The sequence below is a fragment of the Ruditapes philippinarum genome, unplaced genomic scaffold (genome assembly GCF_026571515.1).
Source record: "Ruditapes philippinarum isolate M1 unplaced genomic scaffold, ASM2657151v2 ctg167_1_1_1_1, whole genome shotgun sequence".
Taxonomy (NCBI): Eukaryota; Metazoa; Mollusca; class Bivalvia; order Venerida; family Veneridae; genus Ruditapes; species Ruditapes philippinarum.
Window position 1 is genome coordinate 249,810 of NW_026851615.1, and position 23,140 is coordinate 272,949.

Genomic DNA, 23,140 nt, shown 5'->3' on the forward strand with positions numbered 1-23,140 from the left:
AAAACTATGATGAATTAAATATGGATGCTGTTGGTATTTGATACATGATCCAATATGACATATCAATAGTAGATAAAGAGTGCCTAAACAAATTATTATTATTCATCATATATGTTCATGCTAAATCATGTTGGAATTCTATCAACATTTTGTTATAGGGAAATATTCATAAGAATATCCAAATGACACATTTCTATTGTTTTTAATCAATATCTGAAATACTTATGGAAAATGTGCATATTATAGACCAATCCACTTTAAAGCAACAAGTTTTTTCTTGATTTTTTTTCCAATTTAAAAATAGATTTTTAACATTATATCTGGGGCAAGGAGAAAGATATAATTGAGCCGCGTCATGACAAACCAACATAATGCTTTTGCGACCAGCATGGATCCAGACCAGCCTGCACATCCGCAAAGTCTGATCAGGATCCATGCTGTTCGCTATCAGTTTCTCTACTTGTAATAGGGTTTGTAAGCGAACAGCATGGGTCCTGATCAGACTGCGCAGGCTGGTCTGGATCCATGATGGTCGCAAACGCATTACGTTGGTTTTGTCGTGACGTGGCTCATATCTTAAAAATTACTGCATCTAATAAAGTTCATTGAATATTCAATTTTCTTTAACAGAATTGGACACCATCAATTTCATATGCAAATGATTTCTACAAAGATCAACTGTATTTGTTTGAAAAGCAGGATGTTACCGGTTTAAACGTCAGAAAGTTTCAAATAACGAGAAATACAACAATATTTTGAATGATAGTGACCACTATCTGGACTGCCTTACAAATATATAACAAGAAATTCATTGAATAATTTCATAAGCACTTTTAGAAGCAGAGCACCAATTTATATTCCCAACCCACCATACCAAGTCTTATACAGTTAAGTCCTGCCTTAGATTTTATGTATATATCCCTTTCTGAATTTTTTTTACCCCAGAAAAAAAAGTATTTGTTAGAAAATTAAGCTCTAATAACATATACTATTCTTTACTTTCAAATTTAGACTGTATTACCATGTGTCTGTATATAGTTGCTTTAAATCTTACAATGTTTGTAGACCAGTTATTGCCCTATTCCAACTGGTTAACTAAACTCTTTAAGTGCACCAATCAAAGCCTTGCAGTTTTAAAGTCTATTTACAAATAGTTAAACTTTGACCTTAAGTCTTGTACAGGCTAAAATTGTGAATATTCTATTCATTTCATAGATCACAAATATGGTTATTCAGGTGGTATTGGTAACAATAAACCAAGGACAATCACAGGGGTTAAATACACCAATCTGACACATTTAAATTTATAAAAGTAATTAAGAAACATCAGCATATTTACATCACAAGTAAGGCTCTTCATTTTCTAGCTGCTGAATACATTAGGGGACAATGTTATCTTACAAATGAAGTATTATCTTTAACAAAACTACTGCTTATTTTTACACAAGCTTAAATGGCAGTATGGTACTTGAGGCGACATCATGGTATGATAATGTATAGATGTATGATGATAATTACTCTTCATGGTTACCTACATGTGTATGTGTTAATGAAACAAAGGGAAAATGTTCTATATATCATGTGTATGTATAGATATGCAGTGATAATTACTCAGAAATAGTGGAGGCAACATGTACAGATGTGAAATGACAATAACTTCTCTGTGACAGGTACATGAGGCAAGGGAAAACATGTATAAAAGACTTAATAAGTCATCAACTGCGGACAAATAAACTGGAGGCCAAGATGCAACGTTTGTATAGATGAGAGTTGATAACAAAAGTTGACATGTTAGTTGCAATTATGTATAAACATGATGAGATTGTCCTCAATGACTGATCTGTAGTGATGGTAAAGCTGTTAGCATGTATAGATGTAAAGTGATAGTTACTCATTAATGGCTTATTCTGTTAAGGCTAAAAGAAATTGGTAAATCATTTGAGATTTGGGAAATAAGGGCTATTAATATGATAGTAAGGAAAAGGCAAGATCCTACAAGAATTTCCCCTACAATGGCATGTTTACATATGAACATCTGTTACTCTTGTGTTATAAATTTCACATATACAGCTATCAGCTATATCTTCTAGTAAACATGTAATATTTTCCGATGTCTTCATCTTGTGGTAAGCATATCCTTCAAGCATATGAAAGATTCTGTGACATCACATGGGGGGAAATGTAGGTTAAAAAGATGAAAGTGGGGGTTGTGTCATTCTTCTTCAGAGCTGCCTAAAGAGATCTACAATGTGCTATTTCTGTAAATATTCTAGTATCAGCCAGTGTCATCAGGATCTGGGGCTGAAAAGAAAACCACAATAAAATCAAAGTTGTATTTTAAGCATTTATGATTTGAAAAATATGACAGCACAGCACCCGCTGAGTCTTACTTTGTTGTTGTTAACTGCAAAGTCATGGTGATCTTGACCTTTGGCAGCAAAAGCAATACAGAGTGTCTGCTATTCATGACAAACCTTCATACTAAATCTTGAGATTGTAGACCAGTGTTGTCTATTGATTGGTCTAAAAAAAACTTTAACAGGTGAAGGCCACAGTGATCATCACTTTTGACCTACTGAACTAAATAAATAGGGATCATCTTCTAGTCATGACTAACCTAAAAACTAAATCTATGAAATGTGGGCCAAAGAATTATCTAGTTTTTGGTGGGACAAAGTGTTCTGTACAAAATGACAATCCAACAGACACTCAGCAAAGCAATTTACACTCCTTCAAAGAGGATCAAAATTAGACAGTATCATGTTTGTTACCGAATCTGCTAAAATTATACCAATAAACTATCAAATAAACTGGTAAAAATACCTTTTGTTCTATTAGCTGATTCTATAATTTGCATTAAACATCTACCAAACTCCTCTATCACCATTCGTTCCTGGACAACAGGAGGCATCTTCTGTCTGTCAGCTTCCTCCGCCTGAGCTAACAAACACGCACATGTTGCTTCTACCACTTCTGATGTTACAAATGAAAACGGAAGCCTGGAAATAAATATATACAGGGATATTATATGTTATATTTATCAATCCCAAATTTGAAAACAAATTACAAAGTAATAGTGCAAGTTCCTGTATTAATCTGGGGGTCAAAGCCAGATCTGGAAAAGGCAAAATGAAGTTCCTATCCACAATATTTTGAGTCTACTACCCACAGATATTTGAGTGTCGTGTTTACCGAAATTTTCAGTCAAGTATCCACAGATGATACTTTGACCACATAAGGTATTTTGGGTCTAAGTAAGTATAAACATCCCAGCTTACAATATGAAGATGTTATGGTCAAAACATTTTTGCTGCAACTAATGTATATTAATAGCTTCTTTTTACTTTAATCAAGAGAAATATGGTATGTATTTTTCTGTCAAAATGGAAAAACGATGAAATCATTTTCATCTGCATGCATGGACCTACACTTTTCTTCACTTACAGTATGATGGATGGATGTAATACTGTAATAACCACACATATATTTTAAAACTTTACCTTTCTCCAGTTACTGATGATACTGGTCTGGATGGAAGGTCTGATATTTGAGAGGAAAGTTTCGTTTTTGCCGCAGTTTGTTGTTGTACCCGTACCTCTGCCGCGTCTGCCAGATGCATCAACGTTTTGAGCTCAGGACTTTCCTCAAAATTTTTACAACCAACACATTTACATGATGAACTACACATAATCTTTGCCTGTAAATATATATGGTATATTGTATATAGAAATGTAGAGTGGGTGCAATGGGCCGGTATAACACTATCTGACTATTAATTAAGTGGAAGGAGTTTGCTCCAGTACTGCTCAATTAAATTTACTTACTAATCCATTGGATGAGATTTTAAGCTGTTGACCCACACACAGTTATGTTTTTAATTAGGACAGACCTCAACATCACTGAAAAGTGCATAGAAGTATAAGTTTGCAGTTACCCCTCTTAAATCATGGTAGAGAAACTTTAACATAGATCCTGTGTAATACTTTGTATACTGAAGAACTAGCAGTTTCTCCTAAAGTAACTTTATGTATCCATTTCCTTAGTTCATGTGGTTTTCAGTGGCGATTAAAGCTTTTACAATAAAAGTCACTTCATATAACATATCATAGGACCATAAAAACTGATGAGTTCAATACAACCAAAATGTGCACAACTAGGTCTAGGATAAATTTTTAACCATTCTGAAAAAATACCCCAACTATTCTAATTATACTATAAGTTACTTATAAACTCTTACCTCATAACATTCACAGTAATTTTTGAGACACCCTGACCTTTTACAATTACATCCTTTATTATGTCTTCTATCTTTTTCCCCCGTTTTACCTTTACCTGGATAAAAAAAAATAAACATTGATGATCAGTAAAATTGTTACACTACTAATGTCCTTTACTACCAAAGCTTGTCAAACTAGTTCTAAATTTATTTACACATCTGAATCATAATATTTACCTAGTCAATAACATAATTTATTGTTTCAGTTTACAGACATAGATGAAAATTTTTTTTCGACTTAACAACCACACTGTAAATGCCAAATTAGATGTTTACTTTCTTTGTAAAGGGGTCATAACTGTGAAATCTGAAACCACCCATTTTTTGCTACAGAAATAAAACAGCCTGTAAATTACACTAACATGCATTAAACTATACAACACACAGGACATTTCCTATTTAATTCTATTACATAGATAAATAACTACTGCAAACTTGTAAAAAACTCAATTTCATTAAGTTTTGTCACACAGGCAGGAATATTTACCTATTTTTGGATGGAATGCTAGCGGGTTTCTATCAAGACAAGATTTAATGGCTCTTGACCTATCCTCCTCATGTTCAAGGTTATTGGCACAATTTGTACAGTTACAGCTATGGCAAAATTCACCATTCGCAAAACAATCACAGTATCTGTAAAATCATAATGCAGTGAATAAAATTCTAACTGATTTCCATCAAATGTGAGCTGCCAATGCCAGCAGAATGTTCATCACATTAACTATGTAAAGTTAAACAAAATAAAAGCAAAATAAGTTCTTTATAAAGTTATCCTGCTGTCTGCATTGGAATATACATGTGACCAGTTAAGATCAAGATCAGCTTGCACTTCTCTGCCATGTGGTCATAGTCTATTTAGTTTCAGTCAAAAACTTATTTTGAAATTTTCTCTAAGAATGATGAATAGTTTTGTCCAAATAAGATGTTATCTGGAATTTGGCAAATGTGGGTTTTTCAAAGCCTATTCCCCAGTACAAACAAACTTTTACCGATAAAGCTTCATCATTCATGGTGCACTATCAATCACAACAGATAAGTCAACATGCTGTGCTTATTTTCAAAGATGTAACTGTAAAAGTTTGTATCTCAGATTAGCTAAGAAAAACCTAAAATATTCCTAATTCCGTAGAAGGTCTATTGAAATATGGAGAAATCCATTTAAGATATTAAACATAGTAAGAACTAACATTTCTCTATCAATATTACAATACGTTTTGTGTGATAGATGATAACAAACTTACAGTTTTAAGCATTGAGATTTGGTACAATTACAAGGTTTCCTTTGTCTAGCACCACCAGCACCATCTAGTGATGCCCTGAAAACACATCAACATTTAATTTAAATTCACATATTTTTTAATATTTTATATAAAGCGTGTAGAAATCAAAACAATTTGGTTTTTATTTTTATTTAATATTACCATGCATAAATTTTGTGAAAAACTGAGCTGCAAGTTCAAAATAAATACTAAATAACAAATGAACCTATTCTGGTTTAAATGTGACACAATTTGTTCATAGTAAAAAACTAGTGTCACATTCCACCACTCTATATAAATATCAACACTCAGACAAATTTTACTTAAAACTAACTTTAAATATACATGTATAAAAGTGCATAGTAACAACTTACCCATTAACATTTTTAGTTTGTGTATTAGCACTAAGAGCTGGATTATTACTAGCTATAGGTACATATTCATTCCGAGTCTGAATCTGTTTTGCTATTGCTTCTGTTGTGTTACTACTGGCGACGGTGGTAACCACTGGTTTTGCCTGTACCTGTTGCTGGATCTGAATTGAAAAATGTAATTTTTCTTTCATTTAGCCATGAATTTCCAAAAGGAGCTGTATTTAAGTTTAACTTAGATATGTATAAAGTTTATTTGTTTAAGCTGGGGAATTCATATAATAAGCATTCCTACTTTTTGTAATTCTGTTATTTTTCCCCTGCAATTTTACTGAGTAATATTGTCACAAAATTCAGTAGTAAAATAGGACTGATAAAATTGTCAGAACAAATATTCTTGTTTAATTAAGTCATTTAATAAAATTAATGACTATGAGATTTTTACCTCACATAGACAATGTTAATAAACTTAAAAACATTTTAATTTACCTGTGATAAATAAGAAGCTGGCACAAGTGCAAATCCCTGCACACCAGGAGTACTACCAGGTCCGGTGGATATAAATGATGTACCACTGGGTGCTATCTGTGCCAAGGTCCCTGTACCAGCAGGAAGGGTAGTCCGTATCAATTGGGTACCTTGAGCTACACTAGCTGGAGGTGCAGGTCTTATAGCCACCTGGTTTGATCCTGCCGGTAGTATAATTCTCTGCACAGTGGATACGTTTGGCCTAGACGTCACCTATAAAAAGATGTCAATTCATGTTTAAAGCATACACATACATTTTAACTAAATGGTTTTAATAATTTTCCTTTTTAATACTTTTGATAAATAAGAAAACATCAAAAAAAATTAAAGTTTGTTGAACATTGACGAAGTAGACAAAATTCTACATAAATCTATTCTATATTAGAAATGCCTATTGCTTCTACCTAATAACTATTTGAAAGAACTACAAACTGAGCTTTAAATGATGACTTATCATTCTTGTTCCATAGCTATAAATTAAGGGAACCGAAGTGTTTCTCCAGCCAGAAATATAGAATTAAAAAAACAAACAAAAAAAACAAAAACAAAAACCAACCTTTGACACTTTTTTAAGTTTAACACACAATAAATTCTAACGGTCAATAGGAAAAAAAACAGCAAAGCATTATTTAAGTTAAGTTACCTTGATCAAAACATAACATACAATAATATAAAACATGAATTTTTTATTTATCCTATGAAGTTCAATAACAAAAGAGTAACAGTTTCTTACGATCTGATTGGTTGATTGAGCTGGTATAGTTATTTTCACTGGTTGTCCAGTTTGCCCAGATGGAACAGACACAGGAATAAGCTGCGCTCTTGCACCTAAAAATTTAAACAGTGATTAATCAGAACTGTGCATAATGCTAATGAATGAATACATAATCTAATGCAATAGTTTTTTTTATTGGATTTGGTTCATTTGTTTTGAAGTCTTTTCTCTTGTTTTAATAATCAATAATACAAAACAAGTGCTCATAGTCCTTTCACAGAGGCATTTACTTACTCGTGCATATTTCATGAAGTTTTTTTTTTCAGTTCAGTTTTATGTTGTTACAACACTATAAAGGCCATATGGCAACTTTCCAGCTTTACTGGTGGAGGAAGACCTCAGGTGTCCCTTCTCCATACATAATATCAGGCAAAAACTGGCACCTGAGTAGAACCACCAACATTCCATAAGCCAGCTGGATAGCTTCATCACCTCAAACAATGTGAAGTCCTTGGCAGGATTTGAACCAACAGCGGTGAGGAGCTAGTGGTTTAAATGACCTTAACCACATGGGAAAAGGTCAAGTATTATATTAATAAGTAATATTACATAAATAATATTATAACTAATAAATTTCACAGACCTATCACTGAAGGAAATCCAGATTTTTTTATAGGATTTCAGATCAAGTATAAACGTATAACCGAGACCTTAAAATGATCAGGGGTCATCCATTGGCCATGGGCAATAATTCCCATACAAAAAAATCTTAAGCTTTTAATCTTTTTTCTTCAAGTTACTGATTGTACAAGGATTTAATCATTTTCTGGAACACCTAGTGTCACTGTGTCATTAACCTTTGACCTAATTACCTTAAACTCAACACGGGTTATCTACTGGACATGGGCAATGTCTCAACTAAGGTACATAAACTTCTAAAATTATTGACCAGACAAAAACTTTACATTTATAGTGTTATTTCAACCTGATGACCTCAAAGTCAATAGAGTCATCAATTGGCCATTGACAAAGTCCCTACCAATGAACATGAAAAATGACTTATTCCTTTTCAAGTTATTGATCAAACAAGGATTTTACAATAAGTGTCAATGTGACCTTTGACCCAATGACCTAAAAATAAATAGGGGTTGTCTATTGATCCTGCCACATCACATAAACCATGTTTATTTATCCCAGACAATGATAACAGGATGTCAGTATGAATATATGAACCTAGAGACTCATTACCACATGCTTCCCACTTTGAAGTGGAAGCATACAAAATTAATCTAACCTCAGGGTTACTCATTAAATATGTATCACTATTTTCCCTATTATCTACTTGTCACTCTATTCAAGTCCCTTAATTCAGAAGTGGAAAAAATATGTTTTTCCTCATGTCCTCAACAACACTGCATCAGATAATACAACAAACAGTAGCTGTTGACATATGTTCCAACAGGTTTTAAAAATTAGTTCTAAATTATACATTATCAGGTTGATTTCAAGTTTAATGTGCATGCTTTGTATCAAATTCACTGCTACTGTTAAACTAAAATGGCCTAAAACATACATTTCTCATTTCTGGGAATCTCCTTTTCTAAAGCACAGGCAGGCACCAGAGTAGAACCACTGACCTGTAAGCTAGATTTATAGCTTTTTCACATGAAAGTATCTAAAGTCTGAGGTGGGATTCAAACCGACAGCAGTGAAAGGCCAGTGGATTGAAGTCAGAGGCAACAATATTGAATTATAGACAATTAAACATCCAAATATAGCTTTATACATAAAGTCCATTTCAATATCACAAAGTAAACATTGACATAATTTATTAATTTTGACCATAGTGGGTTTATTTCAACAAACATGGTAGATATAGTACACTAGAACATGTTTCATGCTAAATATCTAAGCTCTTACTCTTTGGGATTTTTACAAGATTTTTTAAGTTTCTACTTAGAAGGCAAATCAATGACACCCTGGGACGGGGCCAATTTTGACCCTAGGGCTTTTATTTGAACAAACTTGGTAAAAATCCACTTGAAAGATGTTTCATGCCAAATATCTAAGCTCTAGCTCTTTTGGATAGTTACAAGGAGATTTTTTTTTTAGTTTTTACTATATACATATAAGGAATATCAATGACCCCTGGGGCGGGGCCAATTTTGACACTAGGGCATTTATTTGAACAAACTTGGCAGGCATCCATTAAAAGATGTTTCCAGCTCTTTCAGTTTTTTTACAAGATTTTTTTAGTTTTTTTGGGGGAAAAAATACTTTGGTTGCCATGCCAACCAGACTTCTTTATGGAATTTAATTCTTTGAATAACCTTGGTAGAGCTTCATGCAAGAAACATCCCTGCTAAGTTTCAGCAAATTTGGCCAAGTGGTTTAGGAGGAGAAGTTGTTTTAATTGTTGATGCATGGACAAACACACGCACAGACGATGGATAATGGGCCATCACAAAAGCTCACCTTCAGGACATTGTCCCCAGGTGAGCTAATAAACAAATGCTCTATCACAAGGCCAATGCTGTACAGCAATACTTAAATCATTTGTAAAGCAATAACTACCTGTGGAACTTGAAGGGTTAGCTAGACGAATATAATGAAATTTGTTTCCAGGAACATGGATCTGCTGTAGGTTAGCTGGCAACACTTGTCTTACACCTTGTGCATTAGTAGCGACAGTTCTTGGTACATGTAACACAGTTGCATTGCTAATTGATGGTTGAATTGGTTTCTGTATCTTTAACGGAAAAAGAAAAGTATCAAATTTATAAAATGTTAATGCAATCCACATTAGAATTAATATGACTTTTTAAAATATTTTTTTCATCCCCAATAAACCGAACAATTTACTTTCTGAACGATACATGTTATCTTCAAAAATGAGCAAGAGGATAACAATTGTAATTTAACCACTGACTACTTTACAAAATGATATGGATATGATTTTACAATCATTGTGTAAAAAAGTTCAATTTTAATTAAACATTATTCCAAATAATTTATTACAATTTTATCAAAAGGAATAAATCAATAATTTTATTTGAAAATCAAAGGATATCAAATTGCCTTACCACATGAACTGTCCCTGGTTGCTTCATCACTTTAGAAGGGGACATTGTAATAGTAGCTTGCACAGTTGATGTGCTTGAATTACTTAATAATGTTTGACCCAATCCTGCTGGGGCAATTCTCTGAGGTGATCTACCTGGCACAGGCATAGGTATCATTGTTATTTTGGTTGGTGTTTTTGCTGGCGATATTGGTAATTTATTAATTGGCAATTTTGGAGGAGTACCAGCCACCTGTGCCATCATTATTCCTTTTCCTGGTGAAACTATCCCTTGTTGAGAAATTGTAATAGTCTTTGTAGGAGTTTTTTGTCCTTGTAATACATCTGTTGAACCTGGCTGAGTACCAGCTGTTTGAGTCACAGGCAGTGTCTGAACCTGTATTGGAACCCCCTGAGATTGACTAGAGATTGTGTTTTTAGTAATTATAATCTTATTCACCAGTGAGTTTTGAGATAAACTTTCACCTTGTCTTTTGCCAAGCAGGCTTGCACCATCTTTAGAATCAACAATTATAACTTGAGGTATTGTCACTGCACCACCTGAAGACACTTGGCTCCCGGCTTGAGTCAGAAAAGATAAATTTCCAGTATTATCACCTATGGCTGACACTGTGTTATTTGCACTGGAAAACCCAGTTGTTGCATAAATTGTGCCATCATTAATGATGGCTGACCCGTCACTGTTATCCAGTGTTAAAGATTGGAAAGTATTATATTCCTTTGAGTTTGATGTTAAGGTCTCTATTGGAAGACTTCCATCTACAGAATCTCCAGTGGAGGAACTATCTGATTGGGTATATTGAACACTACTGTTAATCACTTGTCCAGTCACTGAATCTATAGCTATTACTCGAACTTTGTCATCTTTAATGCCTGAAATTATAAAAATATTTTGTTTGACAGAGCAAGAAATGATACAGATTATTACTTGACAAGTTGACATGAATCATTGTCAATTTGTCACTATTGTGTTGTAAATCAATGTTTCTAAATTGTTTTTAATGTACGACTATATATGTTAAAAATTTCAGCTGTAATAAAATATATGTTATAAATTTTGTTGACATTTGATAATTAATAATATAACATGTTTTTTTATATGCATTTCAATGACCATAATGCAAGCACACACACTTTAATATAATACTAACAAAAACAGCCAAGTTTGCAAGCATTCAATCAAAATACAAATTGAATGTTCAACTAAGTGGAGCAATTAATGGTTATTACACCTAATATTTTGTCCATCTGTTTGATCTTATTCCCTACCCTGAATGGATTAAAGGATGACGAAAGATAAACAGAGATTAGAAGTGCCAAAAAACTTTACGTTGGCGAGTATTGTTTTCAATATTGAAAGAGTGTGTCAATTTAAAACATAATTGTTCAAGGTCTGCTTATCTGGAACCTGTACAAGTCACAGGAATGATAAAGACTAAAACTTAAACAGTAAACAACAGTGAAACAGACATCATGATTGTTTTTTTTTTGCCAGGATTTTGGGAACATGACCCATACCCATGAAATTGGGAATTTTAGTGAAGTTTTGTAAAAGATTGGGAAAAAATGCATGACTTACATAGTTACATTTTGCAGTGATTAACTGAATGCAAAAAATCATTGTCTAGGATAGCATCTTCAAACATTTATGCATCATAACAGTGAAGAAGCCCTTATTTTCAAAGACTTGAATTTGTTATACAATATTTTTTATTTTGTAACATTAAATTGGGAATTTTAACCCGTTGATTGGGAAAATAGCATACTATTTTCAATTGGGAATATGACCGAATATCGGCTATAAAATAAGCCAAAAAAAAATCCCTGGACATTGGCATAAAATTGTCTAAAAAGATAATTACATTTAGTTTTATACAAATTCAATAAGTGTTATTGCCATTACCATAGTTTACATCTACATTGACATTATACTGCTTAACAATCAATTTTGATTATGACTAGCAGGCGCGTTTTAGGAAACTGTTGATAGAAGACAGTGTTTTTTTCACCAAAATATTTCCGAAATTCTCCCCATTCCCCCCTCAAAAAAGTATGTTTTTTTCCCCCCTCAAAGCTGAAATTTCCCCCTATAATATGGCAGCCTAAGTTTGCCTGCAATGAATATCATTTTTTTGCAACTAACTGCCGAAAAATGCTTTATTTTATGCCTGTAAGACTTACTGTTAAGCAAGGTTTTTCATATAGGTAAGGGGAGCTACTCCTGGTATCCCAACAAGTTTATCATGTGACACATCAATATTTTAGATCTGTATAAAAATCCCCCTCCTATTGCATTTTTCCCCCTCCAATGGGCACCGACCCCCTTCCCCCAAAAGTGAAAAAAAAACACTGGAAGACATTATTTATATGCAAATTTAAAAAGATAAAAGAAATGAAAGTTCTACAAGATTATTAATTTAAAAGACATAGTGTGGAAATAAGAACTTGTAGAATGGGTCAAGCCTCTCAGTAAAGATGTTAAAACTGGGGCTAGACAGAACAGTTAGAGGAATGCTATTCCAAAGACGGATGCTCCTAGGAAAGAATTTTGATGGTATTATGTCCTCAACTAAGGTATCAGGTAGTTCAGATTTCTTGTTTGAGTAAGGTGTTGGTGGTCAACAAAGATAATGTTGTTTTGGATTTTATACAAGTAGGTTACAGCACGGATGTTTTGATGCTGCTCAAGGGTTTGCCAATTAAGATCAGATATCATTTTGGAGACACTATTTGTATAGTCATAATCATTAAAAATATATCTAGCAGCTGATCTTTGTACTTGCTCTATCTTATAAATTAAGTATTTCTGCTAAGGATGCCGAACTGTGGAACAATATTCAACCTGAGGTCTAACATTGGTCTTATATGCAGTTTCCTTTACCTTTTTATTTTGGGTTTTATCATTTATTCTAATGAATCTAAGGGAGTTATTCTCTTCAGGTGTAGTGTTGGTTATGTTAATCATTGGATTCGAAAAAATGTCTTATAAATATAGGAATGGTCTGTTTTGTACCATAAATGGAATTATTACATGTTTTTGTTATGTGATCATTTTCATGTTCTTTTTTGTTGATATAATAAACAAGACCTCAACTTAATTTGACATACATGAGATATATAGCACACAAAAGGCTAAAATTGTATCTCGGTGTCAATTTCAATAACTCTTTTGCAAGATTTATCTAAAACTCTGATAATTTATCATATATTGACATAAATTAATAATAATAAAAAATAGGGGCACAAGTTTACGGACAAGTTTAAAAAGGGGACAAGTTGACTTAAATCAAAATACTATTGAACGAAGTGTTTAAATCTTAACTACAGATGGCTTTTACTCTTATTTATGCAGGGTTAGAATTTAGCAAGATTTTCTACTTGCAGATTTTTGCAAGTGATCAAATGTTTAACTGGCAATATGAGGTAGTCAACTAGCATTTCCATGATAATGTATTTTATTATTATTATTACATGTATTATTATTATTATTATTATTATTATACTTTATAGACAATGACAATGTATTTTGATCATCTGATATGACAAATGATAATAAGCTCGATGTCTATTGAATATCAGAAACATCTTTATCACTAGTATGTATACACAGACCTCTTTTTGTAACGAAACCATAGGAACCATCTAGGAACACCCATCTTGGATGCTCTAATCAAAAGTGTTTAGCTGCTATAAAAATTCCATCAAAATATAGTCACAGAAAAAAAATAGAGCAATCGAAAATTGATTTATATAAAATATAAGTTTTTTAAGGTAAACGTCATCAGTTACAGCAGGGGGCAGTTGCCAAGCATCATCATCAGCTCAGAAGATAAAAAATTATGTAAACGTACAAATTGAACAATCACTTGCAAATAAATGCCAGCTAGAGTAATTTTTACTGGCATTATTAGATTTTAACTGGCATTTTGCCAGTATGCCAGCTTAAATTCGAACCCTGTTATGCTGCTTAAAACAAACAAAAAAGTATACCCAATTGATTGCTCAACATGACAAAAAGGTGTAGTGTATGTGTGAATGGATGAAAAGATAATTATCAGTTGCTTGTCCAATTACATTATGGGTGTTTTAGTAATGTTAGTCCAAATATTTAGACGTTACCGCGGATTTGAAGCTATTTTTTTACATGGGTCAAATCCGCTTTAACGTCTAAAGATATCTATTTAAAAGTCCATAGCAAAAAAAACAATAAACATGCACAATCATTCAAACTTCCCATGTAAAATGTTACAAATAATCATAATCCTACCACAAATGTGTATTTTCCTTCTCAAAATCAACTTATTCAAATTTTAAATAATTTAAAACAAATCCCGTGTAAAAATCGTGTAAACAGCCTCCATATTGGTGTGTACTACACAATGCGGTGATTACTGGAACCAAATTTTTTAGACAAAATTTTTACTACGTGCACCTGTAAGCGTCTTAAAACACAACAGAAAAAGTTTTCGTTCAGACTAATTTCGTACTATTGTTTTTGACGTCACAGCATGACCGGGAATTTCCAATATATAATGTCAATACATAATGTCTTTCATGTGTCTTCTTAAATATATGGATAAATAAACTACTAATCGTGAGTAATTTTTGCATATTTTTACAGTTTTTGGGAAAATATGCTTCCGTCTTTTATGTAATCAATCGCTTTTTGTGATAAATAGCATTAAGTTGTGATTTACTGGTAAATTCAAATCAACTTGAGAAGCGTGTCGATTTGTGCTATGGGAAATTAGCCAAATCGCTTTTTGTGATAAATAGCATTTAGTTGTGATTTACTGGTAAATTCAAATCAACTTGAGAAGCGTGTCGATTTGTGCTATGGGAAATTAGCCAGTTATGGAAAGACTTCGCATTTTTCGATAAACGTCAAACTGTTAAAAAAAGAAAATGTGATGTCTTTTAATGAAGGACAACAGTAATGTCAGAGTATGTATAAAGTGTTTGTCATGTCTTTTGGCAATGTCAACATTCACCATCATCTTCCTTGAAAAAGGTTTTGCAACATGCCATGCTGTTCTTGCAAAAAAAACTGGCATCAACAGACAGTGTTTGCTTATATCACGGATTTATATTACAAGGATCGGACACTTTCGTTTACCTCAAAGTCTCGTCGCACGCATGCGCATAATCACACATCGGATAAAGGTGGACTGGTGGAACGCGCCGAGTGCGAAATATGACAGATTTTCACAAGAGTATGTGGTGTTATTGCAGCTTTGTGAAAAATTATACACATATGAATGTATTGATACAGTATTATTTTGTGTCGCTAAAGTATTAATATATGAAAATATGCCGATAGAACGATGCAACGCTAAGTTAAAAAAGTACCTAATTAAAAAAATATTCGCCTATTATTTAGGCATACTCTCTACACTTTGACGCCCTTTTATTTCAAGCACAAATTATTACCGCGATTCAAATTAAAATAATTCTTTTGTACATGATTTAATGGGTGCATTGCAAAAAAATGTTTCTTGATTGCTCAAAAACTTTTAAAGAAATTCATGTTTGAAATTTGTCTTTATTTCTGTGAATTATTTCCAAATGATTTGTACATTTTTTATTTTATTACCTGTATATTAGTATAAATATAGTAAGTTTTCTACTAATTAGAGTATCAAATTCATTTTCAGATCATTCTAGACAAGCGTTCATATATAGATGAATTCATTAGGTTGGCAAAGAAGAAATTTTTATTGGCATACAGAACAGCTGTTTTATAAAAAAATTTTTTTTTATTTTGAAACAGATTTTTTTCATAGTTTTCCTTTACAATTCACGTCAAATGATTTATTTGTCATATGATATCTTTATTATTTTTCAAAGAAAGAGCTATACAAATTTAGTTGTATATTTTATATTTCATTTATAAAATGGATTTACATTGTATTTATATATATCCTCTTAAGAATCATTTTCTTATCACACATACCATTGACCTTTTCGAAAACCTAGCTAAACACCGTTTTCCGGTACGTTACCGTTTTAGCTCTGGGGAATTACACCAAATGAAGTACATAAAACAGTTACGTGATATTTCTATTTTTCTATCATTATTTAACCGTTTAAGGTGAAAAAATTGATGTTTTTGAAAATTATCAATATTCCTTTAATATTTAATTTATTGCAAATTATTCAAAAAAATAAATTATTTATAATGAAAATCAATAAAATTCAAACAGCCGTAGTGGAATCTTCCATTATAAATAAGGTTATTTTCTGCATAAACTTGTGTATTTACTTTATTTTTTGTATGGAATTATTCATACAATGATATTTAATTATTTTCTAATAAAGAAATAACTGTTTTATTTCAATTAAATTTAAACTAGAACTATCACTAAATGTGATTAATACCCCCACAAGACTGCTTTGGAAATGAGGATGTTACTAGCAACAGAATACCTTGTAAAAGAATTGAAATATAGAGTTATGGTTGTGGGCAATTAAAGATAGTTGTGGTTCTTGTATGTTGCATTTCCTGTCAATGTGGTTGGCCATTAATGAAGTTTTATTGAATTACTCTAATAAGTCCAGAAAGACAAGGAAAAGGAACAAAGGGCAATAACTCTATAAATACTGAAGATGTAGTTATAGTTCTTGTGCACTGCACTTCCTCTTATTGTGCTTGACCATTGTATGAAGTTGTTTTGAATTCCAACCAGTACCTTTTAAGTTATGCTCCGTACAAGGAAAAGTATCAAAGGGCAGTAACTCTGTATTTTGTCAAAATAGAGTTATGGATCTTGTGCACTGCACTTCCTTTTAATGTCCTTGACAACTTTATGAAGTTGTATTGAATTCCAAACAGTAGTTTTCAAGTTATGCTCTTGACAAGGAAAAGTAACAAAGGGCAACAACTCTGTAAATACTGAACATGGAGTTATGGTTCTTGTGCACAGCACTTCCTCTCAATGTGCTTGACCATTGTATGAAGTTATATTGATTTCCAACCATTAGTCTTCAAGTTATGCTCCGGACAAAAAAAGCAATAGAAAAGTAACAAAGGGCAATAACTCTGTAATTAGTCAAGATGGAGTTATGGTTCTTGTGCACTGCACTTCCCCTTATTGTGCTTGACCATTGTATGAAGTTGTTTTGAATTCAAACCAGTAGTTTTCATGTCATGCTCTGGACAAAGAAAAGTAACAAAGGGCAGTAACTCTATAAGTCAAGATGGAGTTATGGTTCTTAAGCATTGCACTTCCTCTCAATGTGTTTGACCATTGTATGAAGTTATAATGAATTCCAACAATTAGTCTTCAAGTTATTGTCCGGACAAAAGAATGCAATGGAAAAGTAACAAAGGGCAATAACTCTGTAATTACTTTAGATAGAGTTATGGTTCTTGTGCACTGCACTTCCCCTTATTGTGTTTGACAATTGTATGAAGTTGTTTTTAATTCCAACCAGTAGTTTTCAAGTTATGCCCCGGACAAGGAAAAGTAACAAAGGGCAGTAACTCTGTAATTAGTCAAGATAGAGTTACGGTTCTTGTGCACTGCACTTCCTCTCAATGTGCTTCACCATTGTATGAAGTTATAATGAATTCCAACCATTAGTCTTCAAGTTATGGTCCGGACAAAAGAAAGCAATAGAAAAGTAACAAAGGGCAATAACTGTGTAATTACTTTAGATAGAGTTATGGTTCTTGTGCACTGCACTTCCCCTTATTGTGCTTGACAATTGTATGAAGTTGTTTTGAATTCCAACCAGTAGTTTTCAAGTTATGCCCCGGACAAGGAAAAGTAACAAAGGGCAATAACTCTGTAATTAGACAAGATAGAGTTATGGTTCTTGTGCACTGCACTTCCTCTCAATGTGCTTGACCATTGTATGTAGTTATATTGAATTCCAACCATTAGTCTTCAAGTTATGCTCCGGACAAGGAAAATGCAACGGACGTCTGGACCGACCGACCGACCGACCAACCGACCACCGGGTGACTCCTATATACAACGGACGTCTGGACCGACCGACCGACCGCCCGACCGACCGACCAACCGACCACCGGGTGACTCCTATATACCCCCCCAAACTTCGTTTTTGGGGGTATAAAAAAAGGCCGAAAACATGGAGATCGCTATTACACTCCATTAGGTGAATTCCCCAGAGCTATGTACAGAAAGTACCGGAAAACGGCGTTTAGCTAGGTTTTCGAATTCGTGAATGGACTGTAGTTAAAGACCGCGCACATACAAAATATACATTCAAATTATATTTGTTTTTGAAGATTGAGTGTTGCAATCTGGTTATAAAAGTTTGAAAATAAAGTTTTCAATTATCACTTGTTACCTGGTAATTATCCCCTTCAAAAGTAATTAAACTTCAAAGAAATTTAAGCATGTGTAAAAAATATTCAAAAGTTACTTTTATTTCGCATGATACTGACTCAAACTGTAAAGATTTTTATTGTTTTTCTAGCGTTACATTAAAAATCGGATAATAAATGGAAAATGCCTGCTGCACAGTAAATGGGCCAATTGTGTTAGCATCTAAGTCAAAAAATAAAGTTAAACATACAAGACAATATTTGCTCTTTTTAAGTACCTTAGGGTGTCTATGACAATATTTTTGGAAAGAAAGGATAACTTTTTGGATACCTTTTTCAAAATATTACATCTCTTGCGGACTGTGTGGGTAGGGGATGGATGTTACAAAGATATACTAAAAGTCTGAATATCTTACAGTTTATAATAAAAATTGTATTATTTCTCTTTATTTTATTAAAATATTATGTGTTCTGATTAATGTTACAAAAAAAATCCAGAAAATTCATCTTAGATATAAAAATATTTGCTTTCAAATTTTCAGTATTTTTCACACAAAATGAAATTTTCAAACATATTAGAAATAGAGAGAAAAAAACAAGGATAGGTACACCAAATCATACTTAAAACAAATATGCAAACTCATTTCTTATAAAACAGTAGAAATTACAGGACTTTCTTTTGTATATTTCTTGTCAGATAACCCAAAAATGAATTGTATCAGGGGGACGGATGTTACATTTTTGGTGGGACGGATGTTACACTAGATGTTTAAAGCTCATAGTTCATACTTTTTTTTTGGTTTTATTTTAAAGTAATATAATTTATAAGAGTATGCTTTGTACAGTATAATAAATGTAAAATCATTGAACAAATTATGAGAAAATGTAGAAATATACCCGACAATTATGGAGTTTCTTACTATTTGCGTTTCACAATGAAAAGTTGCATTGACTTAGTTTTCTTCCATTTATCTTACATTTGAATGAACATTGAAATGTTTGGAATAAAATAAAAACATTGCTAATTAAACAAAAGAATCTTTGTTTCCAGATAATGCATTAACATTAAAAAGAAAATGTCATACCAAACAGAACCTTTCTATACATGAAATTATTTACAAAACTCTTTTAAATTAGTTAAATAATAAAATTTATATTTGTAAAAGATATGATACAGTGTGAAGTAAATAAGTTTTCAGATTGAAACATATGCAAGCTTGAATTTCTCATTACTATATACATAAATTATACACAATTAAAAATTTACATTAAAAATTATAAGATTTTAAATTGCTGCAATTAAGTTCTATCGATTTGATGAAATTTAAAGTAAATTAATGTGGAATGTTAGCAGCATTATCCAAAGATTTCATTATGATTCAGTATCATAATCTCATTATTTCTAACTTTTAATAATTCTCTGTGTAAATATGTCAGTGTACATGAACTGCTTTAACTTAATGAATTAATTTGTCATTCAATAAAATTTATAGGCGCAAAATAATTTGCATAGGGTTTTTTTACAGAATAATTTTCACAATTATTCCAACTTTTTCATTAAAGGAATCCTTACCTTATCCTTTACTTACAAGTTTCTTTCACTTTATTAACAATAATTAAATGGGTCAAATTGTATGAAAAAATGTGCTTGATTTTTTTTGGGAGGGGAAAAAATCTAAAATTTTTAATCAGGGTGTTGAATTATATTTTTTTATTTGTTTAAAATTTTTCAGTGACTATAAAATTTTGAAGTTCAATAAATCCTTTGACTTAAATGATCTTCAACTTCAATACTTAATGACAGACATTCTTGAAACAGATATGGTAGTCCCTCCCACTGTTTTAAGCATAATATATATCACCCTTAATTGGCACCCCCTACTGTTTTGCAATATATCACACTTCCCAATATACACAGCTCCCAATATACAGCTCGTTAACTTCCAATAAAGTGCAAGCCCCTTCTGTGTGTATAGAGTTAGGATCCATATCCAACTGTTTTATGAGGGGCTGGGATACATGGTTTGTTAACTATTTAAGGCTAAAGAATTTATGTTTTAACAATTGACCAATTTTAATCACAAAGATACTTTCAACATCTCTATCTTTGGCACCTCTTTCTATATAATTATCCTGTTAAGGATTTTGTGTTTGTTTCTTTAAGGATTTTGTGTTTGTTTCTTCTAGTTTTTTTTTAAATAGTATTTTATTTGTTGTGTGAAACATTCCTATACAGTTGCAAAGCTTACTACTTCTCTATCATGCATCATAAGAACAAGATAAGTTTAGTATTACTGTAAAAAGAATTTTTAGTTCAATTCTGTAACATCCGTCCCCTTCTGTACCCTTAGTTTGTAAACACAGAATAACAAAATATTATATTTGTTATAAATTCATATAAGCTTAAATATTATCTTATTAAGCTCATAGGTCCACTTGATGTTAAGAAATAAAATATAAATTTTATTTCAAAGTAAATAATTTTGTTATCAGAGCAAAAATACTGATTTTTTTTTAAAATTAAGGAATTTCGTGTTCACAAATAATATTTTTTTTATAAATACATCATTTCAGTGCTTTATTTCTGTTATTTCTTCATTTTTCATTGTAACTTTGGTGTTTTAGTGTAAAATTCCCTTTCCAGTTACAGTTTATGTGAGATTTAATAAGCATCTTATATAGGGGGACGGATGTTACGGGGACGGATGTTACAGACAACTTTTACATTATTGTATTTTTTTTCTCATAAACATAGAAATTGGCATTTTTTATAACATTTTCATTGTAAGGCTATCATTAAGCAACAGAAACATTGTTTTTTATGAGTATTGTTTTATAATTGGATATTTTATGAGAGGGGGACGGATGTTACAGTTTTTTCATCACAAAAATTTTTTTACCACTAAAATGCCTATTTTGGTAAAAATGTTTGAAAATTTGAATTGAAAACACTTAATATATGCTTTTAATTCATATTTCATTAGATTGAGAGAATAAAGTACTATTTTAGTTGTAATTGCTTAAAGGTATACTTGTTTGCTTAACATCTGAATTTTGAAAAAACTGATGCATTACAAAAGTCTGATTTTACTAAAATCATCTTAACGATAAAAACCAGGATGATGTATACCAGGTATTATATATCACTGGAAAGGTTATTAAATTTTCTATGTGCATGTAAAAAAATTTAAGTGATAAATTAAAACAGATAATAGTGGTGTTAATTCTAAAAACACCAAAAAAACAGATGCTAACACATTACATGTAAAATTGGACATTTTTAGGGTATAAAAATGTCTGTATCTTTATTTTGGGTAATGCTATCACAAAAAAATTTGGGGCACATTTGCTTTATAGTAAGTCCTATATAAAAACACAAAAAATAATAGAAAATGCAATATATTTTTTTGAAAAAGCCTGCATTACATGTATTTTTGAAAAATTGGCCCATTTACTGTGCAGCAGGCAATAAGCCATATGATATTTTGTGAAGTAGGTATCCGTTGCGAATGGGCATTTAAGCTTAGCGCCGGTAGATTATCGATTGATGTACCTTTATCGGGTGCACGACAAGATATTTAAGCATTTATATAGGGTTAACTGGGAGTGTCCGATCCCTGTAATATAAATCCGTTCTTACTGGTATATTATTTCCATTCAGAACCTTAAACAGTTAAAGTGAAAATAATTTTCAATCCCCATCATTTTTGGACTTTGATTCAATGAGTTTCCATTAGAATTCATATAACTTTTACTTTCTCCTAAACCGAATCAAAATTCAGTTACCAAACACTTACAAAGCATTTTATTGATATTGACATTCTTGAATATGGCGCCACCATAGCCTCGCAAACTTCAGGGAAATTCAAAACGTCACGGACTTTTATAAATCAACCGCAAAGAATGTGACAACCAGAACCAATCAATCAAAAGACGGGACATATTCGATATAACTGAATAAAAATGAAATCGCTCTAATTTTCGGACTCTAGTTTTCCAAAAACATAAAAGATTCTACGTGCGATGATCGCCCTTCCGTCGTGTCCAAATCGACATTTTTGCTAGCACCACCTTCATTAAAAAAGCAATTACGAAAGGATTAATGGAAATATGTACGGAAGTGTGATAGAATTAAGAAGTTAAGACATTTGATTTGGCGATCCTGGGGCGATTTTTTGGAAAGGATTCTTTGATTTGAAGAAAATGTACCTAAATCTTGTGCAGGCATTCTGTGTTTGTTCAAAATCACGCGCCCACCATTACCATCCCATAATGCATCAACATTAATTTTTAGCGGAGCTAATGTTATGATTTTATAAATAATATGCTGAAAACAAAATCATTCAATTTTAGTAACACTAACATAAACATTGCCATTTTATTAAAAATATAATATGAAGATACTTTTAACTAACAATTATTACTATAAAGAAAACAGCCAATCATACGGGACAACCGTATTCAGCTTTTTTTTGTCGCGGGAAACGGCATCCTTTAGATAAGATAGAAATATTTATCAGGATGCAAAGTACTAAATCTATTTATCGCAGGAGTGTAATAGAGCCGATCTTACACAAGTGTAATAACACTTTAACGTTATTACAAACATAGCGTTA

At 32.1% G+C, this 23,140-nt stretch overlaps 1 protein-coding gene across 2 annotated transcripts; it reads right to left on the reverse strand.

The window, feature by feature from the left end:
* Window positions 1–502: 502 nt before the first annotated feature.
* On the reverse strand, window positions 503–22,826 carry LOC132714316 (protein lin-54 homolog). 2 transcript variants are annotated; one of them, XM_060697196.1, is made up of 12 exons: window positions 22,734–22,826; window positions 10,233–11,104; window positions 9,724–9,898; window positions 7,168–7,262; window positions 6,396–6,647; window positions 5,910–6,070; window positions 5,518–5,592; window positions 4,764–4,909; window positions 4,238–4,332; window positions 3,501–3,697; window positions 2,824–2,999; window positions 503–2,301 (listed from the first exon to the last, which is right to left on the reverse strand). In XM_060697196.1, exons 1-12 carry the CDS (start codon window positions 22,750–22,752, stop codon window positions 2,276–2,278), a joined length of 2,289 nt encoding a protein of 762 aa, XP_060553179.1. In that variant the 5' UTR covers window positions 22,753–22,826; the 3' UTR covers window positions 503–2,275. The 2 variants fall into 2 exon arrangements, with proteins under 2 accessions (XP_060553179.1, XP_060553263.1); XM_060697280.1 differs by lacking the exon at window positions 22,734–22,826 and adding an exon at window positions 22,322–22,556.
* Between the last annotated feature and the right edge of the window lie 314 nt (window positions 22,827–23,140).